Source organism: Podarcis tiliguerta (assembly GCF_965153285.1).
Source record: "Podarcis tiliguerta genome assembly, chromosome: 16".
NCBI lineage: Eukaryota > Metazoa > Chordata > Lepidosauria > Squamata > Lacertidae > Podarcis > Podarcis tiliguerta.
This window is the reverse complement of record NC_139549.1, coordinates 22,786,426-22,800,007: the sequence shown is the minus strand read 5'-3', so window position 1 is coordinate 22,800,007 and position 13,582 is coordinate 22,786,426. Positions and strand designations below refer to the sequence as shown.

The 13,582-nt window shown below is 48.1% G+C and overlaps 1 protein-coding gene across 5 annotated transcripts in view; it reads left to right on the top strand.

Annotated features, from left to right (window-relative positions):
* Positions 1 to 3,117: 3,117 nt before the first annotated feature.
* The window catches only part of BICDL1 (BICD family like cargo adaptor 1), a 62,378-nt gene continuing 51,913 nt past the window's right edge, over positions 3,118 to 13,582 (top strand). The window contains exon 1 of one of the 5 annotated variants that reach the window (XR_014505972.1): positions 3,118 to 3,997. Coding sequence is in view for 4 of the 5 variants with exons in the window: in XM_083417722.1 (XP_083273848.1) it covers positions 3,560 to 3,997 (438 nt within the window). In the remaining variant the exon portion in view is untranslated. The remainder of the gene's footprint in view (positions 3,998 to 13,582) is intronic. The other 4 variants (XM_083417722.1, XM_083417723.1, XM_083417724.1 and 1 more) reach the window with 4 other exon arrangements.

The following is a 13,582-nucleotide window of genomic DNA, read 5'->3' as shown; positions in this document are numbered from 1 at the left end:
AATCTGATGTTGCACAGCTTGTGGGGAACAAGCCCCTCTTGAGATGTGAATGCACTCACTCCATCTACACCCAGGTGTAAATATGTGTAAAGTAAACCATATTTCTTTAAGACACCATAGTCTTGGCCATGTGTTGACTCCCAGTGGAAACACAACCCTGGGTAAGCATCTGGAACCTACTGAAATGTTGCTTCTGCAAGATTGGAAGAGATTGGAAGTGGCATTCAACCTTTGCAACACTGGTGTCAGTAGTGGGATCTGTGTTCCCTGGTGGAAAGGGCCTAGAAGCAAAGTGTGCCTGAAGTCAAAATGGAGGGAGAAGCAGCTTCAAGTGGATGAAGGAGCACCACAATCGGCAAATGGAGCAGTATAGGCAGTGAAGTAACCAAAGGCTGGAGCAGCTGCTGCAGTCACATAAATGGTAGAGACAGCTGTTCAACATAACAGAATAACCACAACCAGAGTGGATGAGCAGAGTGAGAAGCCTCACTGGATAGCAAAGTGAGACTCCATGTGAGGTGATAACCTTGCAATGGGTTCAAAATGACCTAGAATCCGAGTTTCCAGGCATCCAGATGAAGAAGGTAGCCAAAGAGACCTAGAGCTGAGGGGCTACTGATCAATCTTTCTACTTCCAGGCAGCCTGCTGTGGGAAACGGTGTACAGTGGTACCTTGGGTTACAGATGCTTCAGGTTACAGACACTTCAGGTTACAGACTCCGCTAAACCAGAAATAGTACCTTGGGTTAAGAACTTTGCTTCAGGATGAGAACAGAAATCGTGTGGCGTGGCACGGCGACAGCAGGAGGCCCCATTAGCTAAAGTGGTGCTTCAGGTTAAGAACAGTTTCAGGTCAAGAATGGACCTCCGGAACGAATTAAGTTCTTAACCTGAGGTACCACTGTACAAGAGAAGAAGGGCTGGCAGGCAGAGCTGCTTCAGATTGATTTCACCACTTCCTGGGAGACTGCTGTAGAGGACAAAATGGAGGTGCCCAAGGGCATACAATAAGTGCTGCTAATTGATCTCTCTGCCCCTCGGGAGCCTGCTGGAGAAAAGGGTGTGCAAGAGGAACTTGTGCCAGAAAGGATTTCAAAGAAGGCACCTCCTCACTGGGGAATACATTCTGCAAATGGAAAGTCACAACTGAAAAATGCCCCCCCTCACTGCTCTGCTTCAGGGTCACGGCCACCCTCTGAGCCTCCCTCAGAGGGAGTTATGTTTATTAATTTCTGACATTGTTATTAGTGTGCTACTAAAGTTTCCTGTGACTGCTGTGGTTTGTTTTTCTTCGTTTTGTTTTTGAAATCTGATTGTGTTTTAACAGTACTGTAAGGTGCTTGTAAGGGACACGGGTGGCGCTGTGGGTAAAACCTCAGTGCCTAGGACTTGCTGATCGTAAGGTCGGCGGTTCGAATCCCCGCGGCGGGGTGCGCTCCCGTCGTTCGTTCCCAGCTCCTGCCCACCTAGCAGTTTGAAAGCACCCTTAAGTGCAAGTAGATAAATAGGTACCGCTTTATAGCAGGAAGGTAAAGGCGTTTCCGTGTGCGGCGCTGGTGCTAGCTCGCCAGCTGCAGCTTCATCACGCTGGCCACATGACCCGGAAGTGTCTTCGGACGGCGCCGGCTCCCGGCCTCTTAAGCGAGATGAGAACGCAACCCTAGAGTCGGACACGACTGGCCCGTACGGGCAGGGGTACCTTTAAGGTGCTTGGAGACCTTTGAGTAAAAACAGATCAAATTTGTCTCTGGGGCAACCCAGCCAGATGGATGGAGTATAAATAATAAAATAATTATTATTAGTAAAAGGTAAAGGGACCCCTGACCATTAGGTCCAGTCGTGACCGACTCTGGGATTGTGGCGCTCATCTCGCTTTATTGGCCGAGGGTCATGTGGCCAGCATGACTAAGCTGCTGCTGGTGAACCAGAGCACAGAAACGCCGTTTACCTTCCCGCCGGAGTGGTACCTATTTATCTACTTGCACTTTGACATGTTTTCAAACTGCTAGGTTGGCAGGAGCAGGGACCGAGCAATGGGAGCTCACCCCGTCACGGGGATTCGAACTGCCGACCTTCTGATGGCAAGTCCTAGGCTCTGTGGTTTAACCCACAGCGCCACCCACATCCCAATTAGTATAATTATTAGTAGTATAATAATAATTAGTAGTAGTAGTAAAAACAGCAACTTGGATCCAATTAATTTCAGTCGGTCTACTCTGAATAGAACTTAGTTCGCTACCACATTGAAGTCTAAGTCGCCAGGGGACCCTTCCTTGAATTCAGGGAGGATCTGCTAATTCTTTTTAGTGGCTGTGAAGAAGGCGTGGGAGGGAAGCTATTTAACACCACAAACCGAAGCTCAGTTTCCTGAGAAGTAAATCCTGCCAAATTCCATCGGACTTACTTTCTAACCAGCCCCTTTAGGATTGCAGCCAGAGGATATCACCACCCACCTGGGATGTAATTGGACTGCATGGGCCTTACTTCTGAGGAGACGTTTTATAGGGGTCCGCTACAACATGCCGGATTCCTGAACGCAGAGTCTGGCTGGCGAGAGCAGAAGAGCAATGCCCTTAGAGATGCACTCTTTGATGCAGCGGCCTATAAATATGATACAATTTGATAATCTTTATTGTCATTGTCCCATACAGAACAACGAGATTGAAAAAATCTACATAAGACATTCAAAAACCAACAAGCCTGCTATGCCAGCTATCCCATTCTGGTCAGCCCCCTAAAATCTCTGATACCCCATTTTTAAATAAAGTATACTCCCATAGAGACTCCTTACACTGCATTTCAAACCAAAATCGCATTTGGATAGAAACTGTTTCTCAGGTGGCTAGACCTAGTCTTTATAACCCTGAACAGTACCTTCTTCCAGAAGGCAGAAGCTGAAAGAAAGAATTTCTTAGCAAATCAAACAACTGGGCCCAGCGCCAGCCCAGGCCAAGAAGGGAAAGTTCCGGGGCATGCAGGGGGTTAAGTCAAGGCAGGGCTGCGGCGAGGGGAGGGGGCCGCACCTGTGGGCCAGTTTGTGTGGAGCTACCGGGCTAAGCGAATCAGAGCAGGCCGCCAAACAGGTGTTTGCTGCCGTCAGGGGCGAGGGGCGGGGCGGAGGGGCCGGGCTTGCGAGTCGGCTGGCTGTTTGTGCAGCAGCAGCCGGCGGCGGCGGCGGCCTTCGGCGAGCTTCCCGGGGCCGCGCGATGTTTTGCAGGCGCCTCGGCGGAGATGGGGCTCGGGGAGCGGCGCTGCAAAGCTGGGCCGGCGGCAGCAGCAGGAAGAAAAGCCACGACGACGACGACTGCTGCTGCTGCTTTAACTCGGCCGAGGGAGGGACGTCCCGATCGCCTTGAGAGCGCGCGGCTCCAGCGGGGCGGCGAGACAGAGTAGGCGGCGGCGGCGGCCCCCGCGCGCAAGCCCAGGGCGGCTCTGCTCGCCTCCGCGCAGGGGCGCACGGAAGAGGCAGGAGAGGAGAAACGCGGCTCCCTCCCCGCTGCGGGCTCCGGGCTCCCTGCTCCGCTGGCTTTCGTAGCCTGGAGTGGCCCGGGGCCCGGCCATGTCCGCTTTCTGCTTGGGGCCCGTTTCAGCACCATCGGAACTGGACAGCGCCTGCCGCATGGAACTGCAAGGGCCGCCCCAGTCGACGTCGGAGGGGGGAGCCAAGGACAGCCGGAGCTCGCCCACAGCCGGGCCCGCCGCCGCCGCCGCCGCCGCTTCCTCTTCCTCGGCCTTCGAGGTGGGCGGCTCGGAAGGAGAGCTGGAGCTGGAGGAAGAGCTGGCTCTGCTAGCCGCCGCCGGGGATGCTGCGCCCGGGGAGCCCGAGTCCATGGGCCCGGCGGAGGCGGCTCCGCAGCCGGAGCTGCTCTCCCTGATGAGGCAGAAGGAGAAGGATTTGCTGTTAGCCGCTCGGCTCGGGAAGGCGCTGCTGGAGCGCAACCAGGATATGAGCCGCCAGTACGAGAGAATGCACAAGGAGCTGACGGATAAGCTGGAGGTGAGGCGGCCCGGACGAAAAGGGCGAGGAGGGGAGGGGAAGGGGGAAGCCGCCCCTCGCTGGGGCTGATTCTGGAAGGGAGAGAGCTGCGTGTCTATGACTCAGGTGGCCTGCCCGGAGATTGGGGCCGCCGAGCTTCCTCCTACCCCATAACCCCAGATGTGCAAGCAGGGGACAGTTAATGTGAACTCGGGTTTACAGAAGGCCTCGACCCAGAACCACGGTGGCAGGTTCCAAAACACATTTTTTGTGTGTATGTGTGTGTTTTTGGGTCTGCAGTCTAGGCCCTGGGTGTGAATATTCAACCAAAGGGCATCTGACCATGTGCAGAGAACATCTTTTGGCGATGATGAAGGAAGAGTTTCTGAGCATGTGCAGAGAGCCTCTCCCATCAGCTAACTCCAGCCGTCCCCTTTCTTTCCCCAAGACCTTTGCATCTTGGATTGTGACATACACTTTCTAATTTATCATTGCTAATAAGGGTTTATGACTTCAGGTTTGGGTCTCAGGGTCTCCTGTTTGTAGTGTGGGGGGAAGTATTCTGCCCATGCTCAGGACGGCCATTTGTGGGAACCTAACCACATTTGAGAGGACTGAATTCAGGGTACTGGCAAATAGATTGTGCTGCCAAGGCCTAGCAAGTCATGGTGGCTCTAGCTAAGGCCACGGAGAAGGTTTGAGCAGTGGAGCAGAGCAAGACCAGAACTTCTGTGTAATATCGAACTAACCTGAAGTATCTGAAAGGTGCAGTCCTGAGAGGAGAGGGGAAGGCCCCGTTTATTGTACATTTGCCAGATGTCCCTTAACCATTTCTAATGCTATAGAAGACATATTTAGTGCCAGCACTAGATGAAATACAGAAACTGCATGCACCCAACATAGAAATGTCCTTCGTCTGACCAGGCTATAGTGCTGGGAGCCCCATCAACATATTGCCCCTATTTGTGGTAAGCTCAGAGTCAGGGAAGCCTGAGGACCTCCAGGCCTCTCTGTCTGGCCCTTGGGATTCTCCTGTGCCACACCCACTCTCCCCAAGCCACAACTCTTTCTGGCCCTGCTTTGCACCCTCTTGAGTGTTATTGTCTGTCTGGAATTTTCATAAAGAAAGAAATGTGTATTCCCCATTTCCAGGGCCTATGTACTGCTCAGTGTGGCTTACAGTTATTTTAAAATCACAGTAGCATATGAATGGGGGGGGGGTCATTAAAATACAACAGAAAACAGTCTTCAACTTGGTGTCCTTCCAAATGTCCTGGACCACAGCTCCCATCATCCCCAGCCAGCATGGCCATGCTAGCTAGGGCCGATGGAAACATGTCCTTAAACTCTGGTAATGCCTCTTGCTTGTCTCGATGGAGTCTAGAGACGGAGGGGTGTGCAGAGAATCTAACCCACTGTACAAAGGCGCATTTACATACATTGTTCCATCTGTTTTTGCCTCTGACCCCACCCACCAACAGCAGGCGGCTCCCTGCAAGGCAGTGTGACCCTGGCACTGAAAAAAGATTCCCTAGCGCCTCTATAGGCCTCCTACTTTTACCCTTTCAAAGGGAGTTGAGAAAGAATGGGATGGGGGAGAGAGACCAAGGATTGCCACCTAAGTCGTACAGATGAGAGCAGGTTGACTATCCTGCACATCAGGGATAACCTGTAACCCTCCAGAGGTGGCTGTGTTCCAGCTTCCATAATCCCTGGCCATTGATGATGCTAGCTAGGGCTGATGGGACTTGGCATCTGGAGAGACACAGGTTCCCCTTCCCTGTTTTTGATGTTCTTGGGCTGCAAGTTCCACCAGCCCCAGCCAGTGTGGGCAATTGTCAGGGATTGTTGGAACTTTAGCTCAACAACATTTGGAGGTCCACAGGTTCCTCACTTTTTCTGTACATGAGAGTTGGAGCTCCGTGTGGTCTTGCTCTGGGTAGGCTCCACGTGTAACTCCTTGGTCTTATCCTGTTAGTATTTGGACTGTGTCATTTTTGTTTTCACATGCACACACACACACAAACAATTTTTGCAAGTAGGAGGATAGGTTTGGCAGGAAGCAACATGCTCATAGTTGCCCAGATGATCAGCAGCAGTTGTGCTGTGCTCCAAGGACAATGTTCTTGCACTTTCCATGGTTTCATAACTTATTTTGAAGCCTTGATTCTCAGAGTGAGAGGGCCTCCCTAAACAAGCACAGGCAGTTGTCAGGGGGAGGGATAAAATGCCACTGTAGGCCCCTCCTAGCCTAGTTCTGTGGGCATCCTGATTGGATGAGGAGACAGCATGCTAGCCTATGCACTCTCCAATCAGTGTGCCCTGAATGACACTGGCATCCTACAGTGCTGAGGCTGACAGATCTGGGGGAGAATGGGTGTAATATCCCTGTCGCCACTCACCCTTTCTTGATGCCTTTTTTATTTCTGTGGATTTCTTCCCTTTAGGGCAGGGGTGTGGTTCAAGTAACACTTCAAAAGTTGTCGGACTCCTGGTCCCACCATGCTTAGCCAGTGCAGCCAATGATCAGGGATGATGAAACTGAAGGCTGTGTAAAGGTAAAGGGACCCCTGACCATTAGGTCCAGTCGTGGCCGACTCTGGGGTACGGCCCTCATCTCGCTTTATTGGCCGAGGGAGCCGGCATACAGCTTCCAGGTCATGTGACCAGCATGACTAAGCCGCTTCTGGCGAACCAGAGCAGCGCACAGAAATGCCGTTTACCTTCCTGCTGGAGCGGTACCTATTTATCCACTTGCACTTTGACGTGCTTTCAAACTGCTAGGTTGGCAGGAGCAGGGACCCAGCAACGGGAGCTCACCCCATCGCGGGGATTCAAACTGCTGACCTTCTGATCAGCAAGTCCTAGGCTCTGTGGTTTAACCCACAGCGCCACCCGCGTCCCACATAGGCTGTGTACCATAGCTGTCAACTTTTCCCTTTTCTTGTGAGGAATAAGGGAATTTCCCTTAAAAAAGGGGAAACGTTGACAGCTATGCTGTGTACACACTATATATCATTAAAGCATGTTCAAGCACATTCTTTCCTTCAACTAAATCTGGCACTGTAGTTTAAGAGTATAGGTTTATACTGGACTGTTCACGTACCATTCTATTTTATTATATTCTCTGTGAAGCTTCCCCAGTGTTAATACATTTTGTCATCCAGCACAAAACAAAACAGAACACTTGCCCCAAGAGTTCTGCAGGTGTAAACAATACTGAAGGCAGGATCATGTATAACTTCCCTGATATTGCCATGAGCACCAAATGATAATGAATGCGCAGTAACAAGGATGTCTGGCTGGGTCCTTGATATACCTGCTCTCCTTCCCACTAAGCATTTAGTTACTTAGTAAACAGAAGCCACTGGAGCAGTCTACAGGATAAAACACAAAACCCATTTCTAAAAGCAATAAAATCATTTCTAAAACCCTATCTTACCACTTCTAGAAAGCAACAAAACTGTTTTTTGCAAATAGGCAATCGGTATTGTGTAAGTGACTGGGTCAGCCATCAAGGAAAGACTAAAAAGGTATTAATTAGGGAGCTAAACAACATAATGTGATGCACCTGTGCAATTCTGGCTGGTAATTGATTGCAGAGGGCTGGAGTTACAATCCTGAAATCCTAGTTTCTAGGGCAAGCTAAGCACACCCTCAGCAGTGCCTGTCTGAGAATTGCAGTTGCTGGGCAGGTATATATTAGGTGAGGGGGTCCCTTAGGTAAGCTGGTCCCAGTGCTAAAAGTAGAAACCTTGAAATGTTCCTTTTCATTTCATAAAATTGATACACCAGTTGACTGTTTAAAAAACCCTCAAAGTAGTTTACAAAGAGAAATGTTCCTGTTAGCATATTGGCAGCCAGTGCAGCACCCTCAGAGGTGTCATACAGTGATGAAGAGATGCCCCAGTCAACAACCTAGTTGCTGCATTCTATACCAGCTGTAGTTTCCAAGTTAAGCCCAAGGGACGCCCCACTTAGAGCACATTGCAAACAACTTTTATGCAGATACCTACTAGGCTGTTTTGAGTTTGATTTATATACTGTACTTAAAAACCTCCAAGGAAGGAGAGTCCACCAAGGAAGGAGAGGTCAGCAAACTTTTTCCACTGCCCCTCAGACTTTGTGGGGGGCCGGACTATATTTTGAAGGGAAAAAATGAACTCCTATGCCCCACAAATAACCCAGAGATGCATTTTAAATAAAAGGACACATTCCACTCATGTAAAAACATGCAGATTCCCAGACCGTCCACGGGCCAGATTTAGAAGGCAGTTGGGCCGGATCTGGCCCCTGGGCCTTAGTTTGCCGACCCATGGTCCACCATCTCTTGAGGAAGTCTGTTCAACTGTTGAATAGCTCTTACTGTCAGAATTCTTCCTGATGTTTAGTCAGAATCTACTTCATTGTAACTTGAATCCATTGGTTCAGGTCCTAGCCTCCAGAACAGGTAGAGACAATTCAATATTATAGCGTTTACAGCAGCTGTCCTCGTGCCCTGCTGATATTTTTGACTACAACTTCCACCAGCCCCTGCTGGCCCTAGACAGTGAGGTGGGATGAGACCAGCCACCCTGGGGAGGGGGACAGCTGTGTATGCCACCTTGAGCTCGTTGAAGGGAAGGTGGGATATAAATAAAATAAATAAATATTCACCACATCATCAATTCCACTTTCAAACTGCTTTTGACTCTTAGACAGGGAGAGTGTTCTGTCTCTAGCCTGTAACTTCTATGAAAAAAAGTACAAAATGACCATTTTCCTGAAATTCCATCTATTAGCCCTAGTGTGGTGCTGTATTCTCCCCCACCCTCTTTCTATATAAAATGACCTTAATTCTTTCATGCCTGGAAATGACTGCACTAAATCCTCCAAATGAGCTTTTCATGACCTCCAGCATTAATGCTTTAGGAAACACAAGGAAACCACTGAGAGACCCTTTATGTATCCAGGAGTGATGGAGCGTTCTATAAATTGCTTCTAGTCTGAACTGCTTTGCATACATCTAGCAACAACCTTTTTCTTAAAGGCCAACGAAGAACATAGAAAGCTGCCTTGCCTTGAGTATGACCCATGTTCCATCTTGCTGAGTACTGTTGACACAGACTGGCAGCAGTTTTCCAGAGTTTCAGACAGAAAACTTTGGAGAGCTGCTGCCACCATTCAGTGTCAATAGTACTCAGCAAGTGTGGGATGTGAAACACAAGAGCAGTCAAGTACAACATTCCTAGAGTGAACATGTTTACACATGGGAGGAATGTTTGTCCAGCCAGCAGGTAAACTTCCTGTTTCATTTTGGCCTGGGACAGACTTCCTCTGCATGTGACTAGAGGTAGGCGTGGCCTCACCTGTGCAGGTAATGACAAAAGCACAAGGCAGGGCAGTCATCTCTCTCTCTCTGACTATTTTCGTCGAAGAAGCAACATCTGCTTAGCCAAAGATGCTCTCTTGGCTTCCAGCCAAGGGAGGACAAAGGGATTGTCTAATTATGAGATAGTTTCCAGGTTTATGTTACTTTTCTAAGCTAAGTCTGCCTTCTGGGATCCAAATGTGAACAGAATGTGAGTGAGTAAATTCTGTTTATACTTTTATAGAAGACTGTGTTGCGTCTTATCTTATATGAGGGAATAAGGGGGAAATACCAGAACAGTTATTATAGAGGCTTTAGCGAGCCTGAGCAAACGCATCCGCTGTGAGTTTAAAAAGGGGAATGTTACTCTGCTAAATTGTGAACTTGTTAACACAAGTTGGAAAGGCTATAACCAAGCAATATATCCTCTCCTGCATCCCTGAACAGCAAGATGGATCAGGAGTTCAGCTCAGTATTATGCAGCTTCCTATGTTCCTTATGGATTTCACACAGGGAATGTTCCCAGCCCTACCTGGAGATGCCAGCAATTAAATTCTGCATGCTAAGCAGGTGCTCTACCACTGAGCTATGGCCCTTCACTCTATTGAATCACACTATTGGTCCATCTGGCTCAGTATTTTCCATTCTGCCTGGCAGTACCTTTCCAGGATTTGGGGCAGCGGTCACTCCAGCCCTGAGACATTCTGCATGCAAAGCAGGTGCTCTACCACTAAGCTACAGCTCTTCCCCACTGGGCACCATCTTCTGCTTCCCCATATTTCAAGTTTCTCTCACCTTCCACAAATATGTAGGCCACGCTGGTCTCTGGCCCATCATGAGTTTATTTCAAAGACAATATGTAGTCATTGAGCTCTCAGTCGTCTCTAATTCAACTGCAATAGATGCAACAGCTTCAATCCTGTAGGCACTCACATACTTTTTGGGAGTAAGGGCCATTGAACACTGCAGACTTTTCTCTAAAGGCACGCAGCATGGCAACCTGAGAGATGGAGCCTGAATCTAGAATACCCTTGTTCAACTCTTGCCTCAGATATAAACTCACTTGTGACCTGAGATATGAACTCACTCAGTCCCTCTGCAGTAAAAAAAAAAAGCTTCAGTGCTGTAACCTGCCCTGGGACCTTAGGGTGAAGGGCGGGTAAATAATAATAATAATAATAATAATAATAATAATAATAATAATAATAATAATAATATTGCGAGTGGCCTGATGCCCTCCAGCACTGAGGTCCAGCACTGAGGGCCTTCTGGCGGTTCCCTCATTGTGAGAAGTGAGGTTACAGGGAACCAGACAGAGGGCCTTCTCGGTAGTGGCACCTGCCCTGTGGAACGCCCTCCCTTCAGATGTGAAGGAAATAAGCAGCTATCTTCTTTTTAAAAGACATCTGAAGGCAGCCCTGTTCAGGGAAGTTTTTAATATTTAATGCTGTATTGTTTTTAACACTGGGGAAACTCAGCCAGATGCGTGGGGTATAAATAATAAATTATTATTATTATTATTATTATTATTATTATTATTATTATTATTATTATTTTGATTACAACTCCCATCAGACCCAGACAGCGTGGTCATGCTTAAATCGTGTGCCTGAAGCACTTTGGACAATCAGAATTATATAAATGCTATGCATTTTTTATCCTTGAATCTACTTGGAGATGAGGCGCTAAAAATGTAATAAGGTTGCTTTAAAAGCTCACTGTGTGGTAGATGCATTCAGAAGGTCTCAGGTTTGATCCTCTCCAGGAAAGGTTGGGACAAATCACTGTCTGAAACTCTAGAGAGTGACTGTCAGTCAGTGTGGACCACATTGAGCTAGATTGACCAATGAGTCTGACTTGGTATAAAACAACTTCCTTTGTTCATCAGGCGGAATTTGAAGGATGGAGAGATGATATCATACAGGTGTTCTAGGGAATGGTTTTAGGCAGAGGTGAAAGCAAGGGAGGAATGGCAGCTATCAGTGACTGCTAGCCATGGTGGCTGTGCTCTGCCTGTTGGCCGGATCTGGCAGGCTATTCTTACGTTCTTATTTAAGACAACTTGATAAAAGAATGAAAAACAATCCAGTGATAATTTTTGTTACTATATATCTTATATGGCTGCTTCTTTGTATTTGTGTGTGTGTGTGTGTGTATATATATATATATATATATGTGTGTGTGTGTGTGTGTGTGTATGATTGTATATGGATGTTTTAAGATGGTCTGTACCTGTAATGCCTAATAAAGGTTTGGTGAACGAAAGATTTATCTTGATTTGTTTTAAGAGAGATAAAGAGACATTGCACACTTTTGTAAATCAACAAAATCTTTAAAAATAAATAAAATAAAATAAGAGAGATTGGACAACGGTGGCTATTTAATGAGCATTCATTCTGATTTGTTTGCAGGGAGGTTAGATGACATTGCATCAAAGCAGGTGTTGTTCCACACTTTTCACAGCATTGTCCCAATGCTTTCCTTAGCTCGGAAACTCTAGTCTATTGCAGGAAGCAGGTATGCTGCAAAAGGCCTCCTAATTAGCCCTAATTGTGTGACCTGAATTTGCTGGTATGTGATTGAATCCCACCGACAATACTGACTGGTATAAAGCTGCTCCATTTTCCCGTTTAAGTTAACCCTTTGTTCCCAACCATGAGGACAGAGATGTTTACTTTTAGGAGAAGGGTCAAAGCACAGTGGTGGGGCAACTGCTTTGCATGCAGAATATCCCAGGTTCAATAGCTGGTGTCTGCAGGTACGGCTGGGAACACCCCCTGCCTGGAATCCATGAGAAGCATAAGGTAAAGGTAAAGGTACCCCTGCCCATACGGGCCAGTCGTGTCCGACTCTAGGGTTGTGCGCCCATCTCACTCAAGAGGCCGGGGGCCAGCGCTGCCCGGAGACACTTCCGGGTCACGTGGCCAGCGTGACAAAGCTGCATCTGGCGAGCCAGCGCAGCGCACGGAAACGCCGTTTACCTTCCCGCCAGTAAGCGGTCCCTATTTATCTACTTGCACCCAGGGGTGCTTTTGAACTGCTAGGTTGGCAGGCGCTGGGACCGAGCAACGGGAGCGCACCCCGCCACAGGGATTCGAACCGCCAACCTTTCAATTGGCAAGTCCTAGGCACTGAGGCTTTTACCCACAGCGCCACCCGCGTCCCATGAGAAGCATAGAAAGCTGCTTTACACTGGGCTGAACCCTTGATCTATCTACCACAGAACTGTTTTTTTAAAAAAGGTATTTTTATTAAATATTTTCTTGATTTACAAAAATACGCACAATGTCTCTCTTATTTTTTCCCCCATGTAACATTTTTTACAAATCAGTTTCATTTGTTGAGACATTAGGAAGAAAAGGGGGAAAGAGGTGGAGGGGGGAGAAAGATGAGTGGGGGTGGGGTCGGGTGGCGATGTTTCTATTTTACTTAATATATGTGGGGTTTTGTGTCAGCGGTGCTTGTGCAGGTTCTCTGCTGTTCACTTGTGTTCCTTTGGTGATGAGAGAGGTTGGGGTTAGCCTAGGGCAGGGGTAGGCAACCCAAGGCCCGGGGGCCGAATCCGGCCCAATCGCCTTCTAAATCCGGCCCACGGACGGTCCAGGAATCAGTGTGTTCTTACATGAGTAGAATGTGTGCTTTTATTTAAAATGCATTTCTGAGTTATTTGTGGGGAATAGGAATTTGTTCATTTTTTTTCTTCTTCAAAATATAGTCCGGCCCCCCACAAGGTCTGAAGGACAGTGACCATCCCCCTGCTGAAAAAAATTGCTGACCCCTGGCCTAGGGTTTGGTTGTTCATTTGTACCACAGAACTGTTGACACTGACTGGCAGCAGCTCTCCAAAGGCTTAGACAGGTTTCCGTCTGAAACTCTGGAGAGCTGCTGCCAGCCAGTGTTAACAGCATTCAGCAAGATGGATCTTTTCGTGGGGATATTCGGCAACATGTCATTGATGCAATAATGGTGGATTAGTGGTAGATTTACACTACAGTTTCTGCACATAATTCCTCTTTATTAATTTTTCTGTGATGCTGTGTGCTATAATGCAGCAAAGTAGGACACACACACCAGGACATCTGTGGTATAAAAACTTACAGGATATCACACTGGTGGCTGATGCCCATGGGACCGGTAGGGTGGAATTCAGCATCATGCTATTACAATAATTATGTCAGCACAAGCATGACATTCCTGATAGAATTATCTTTCCTCGTCTCCCTCTGCACCCCTCAAATCCCCTTGGTGACTGGGAG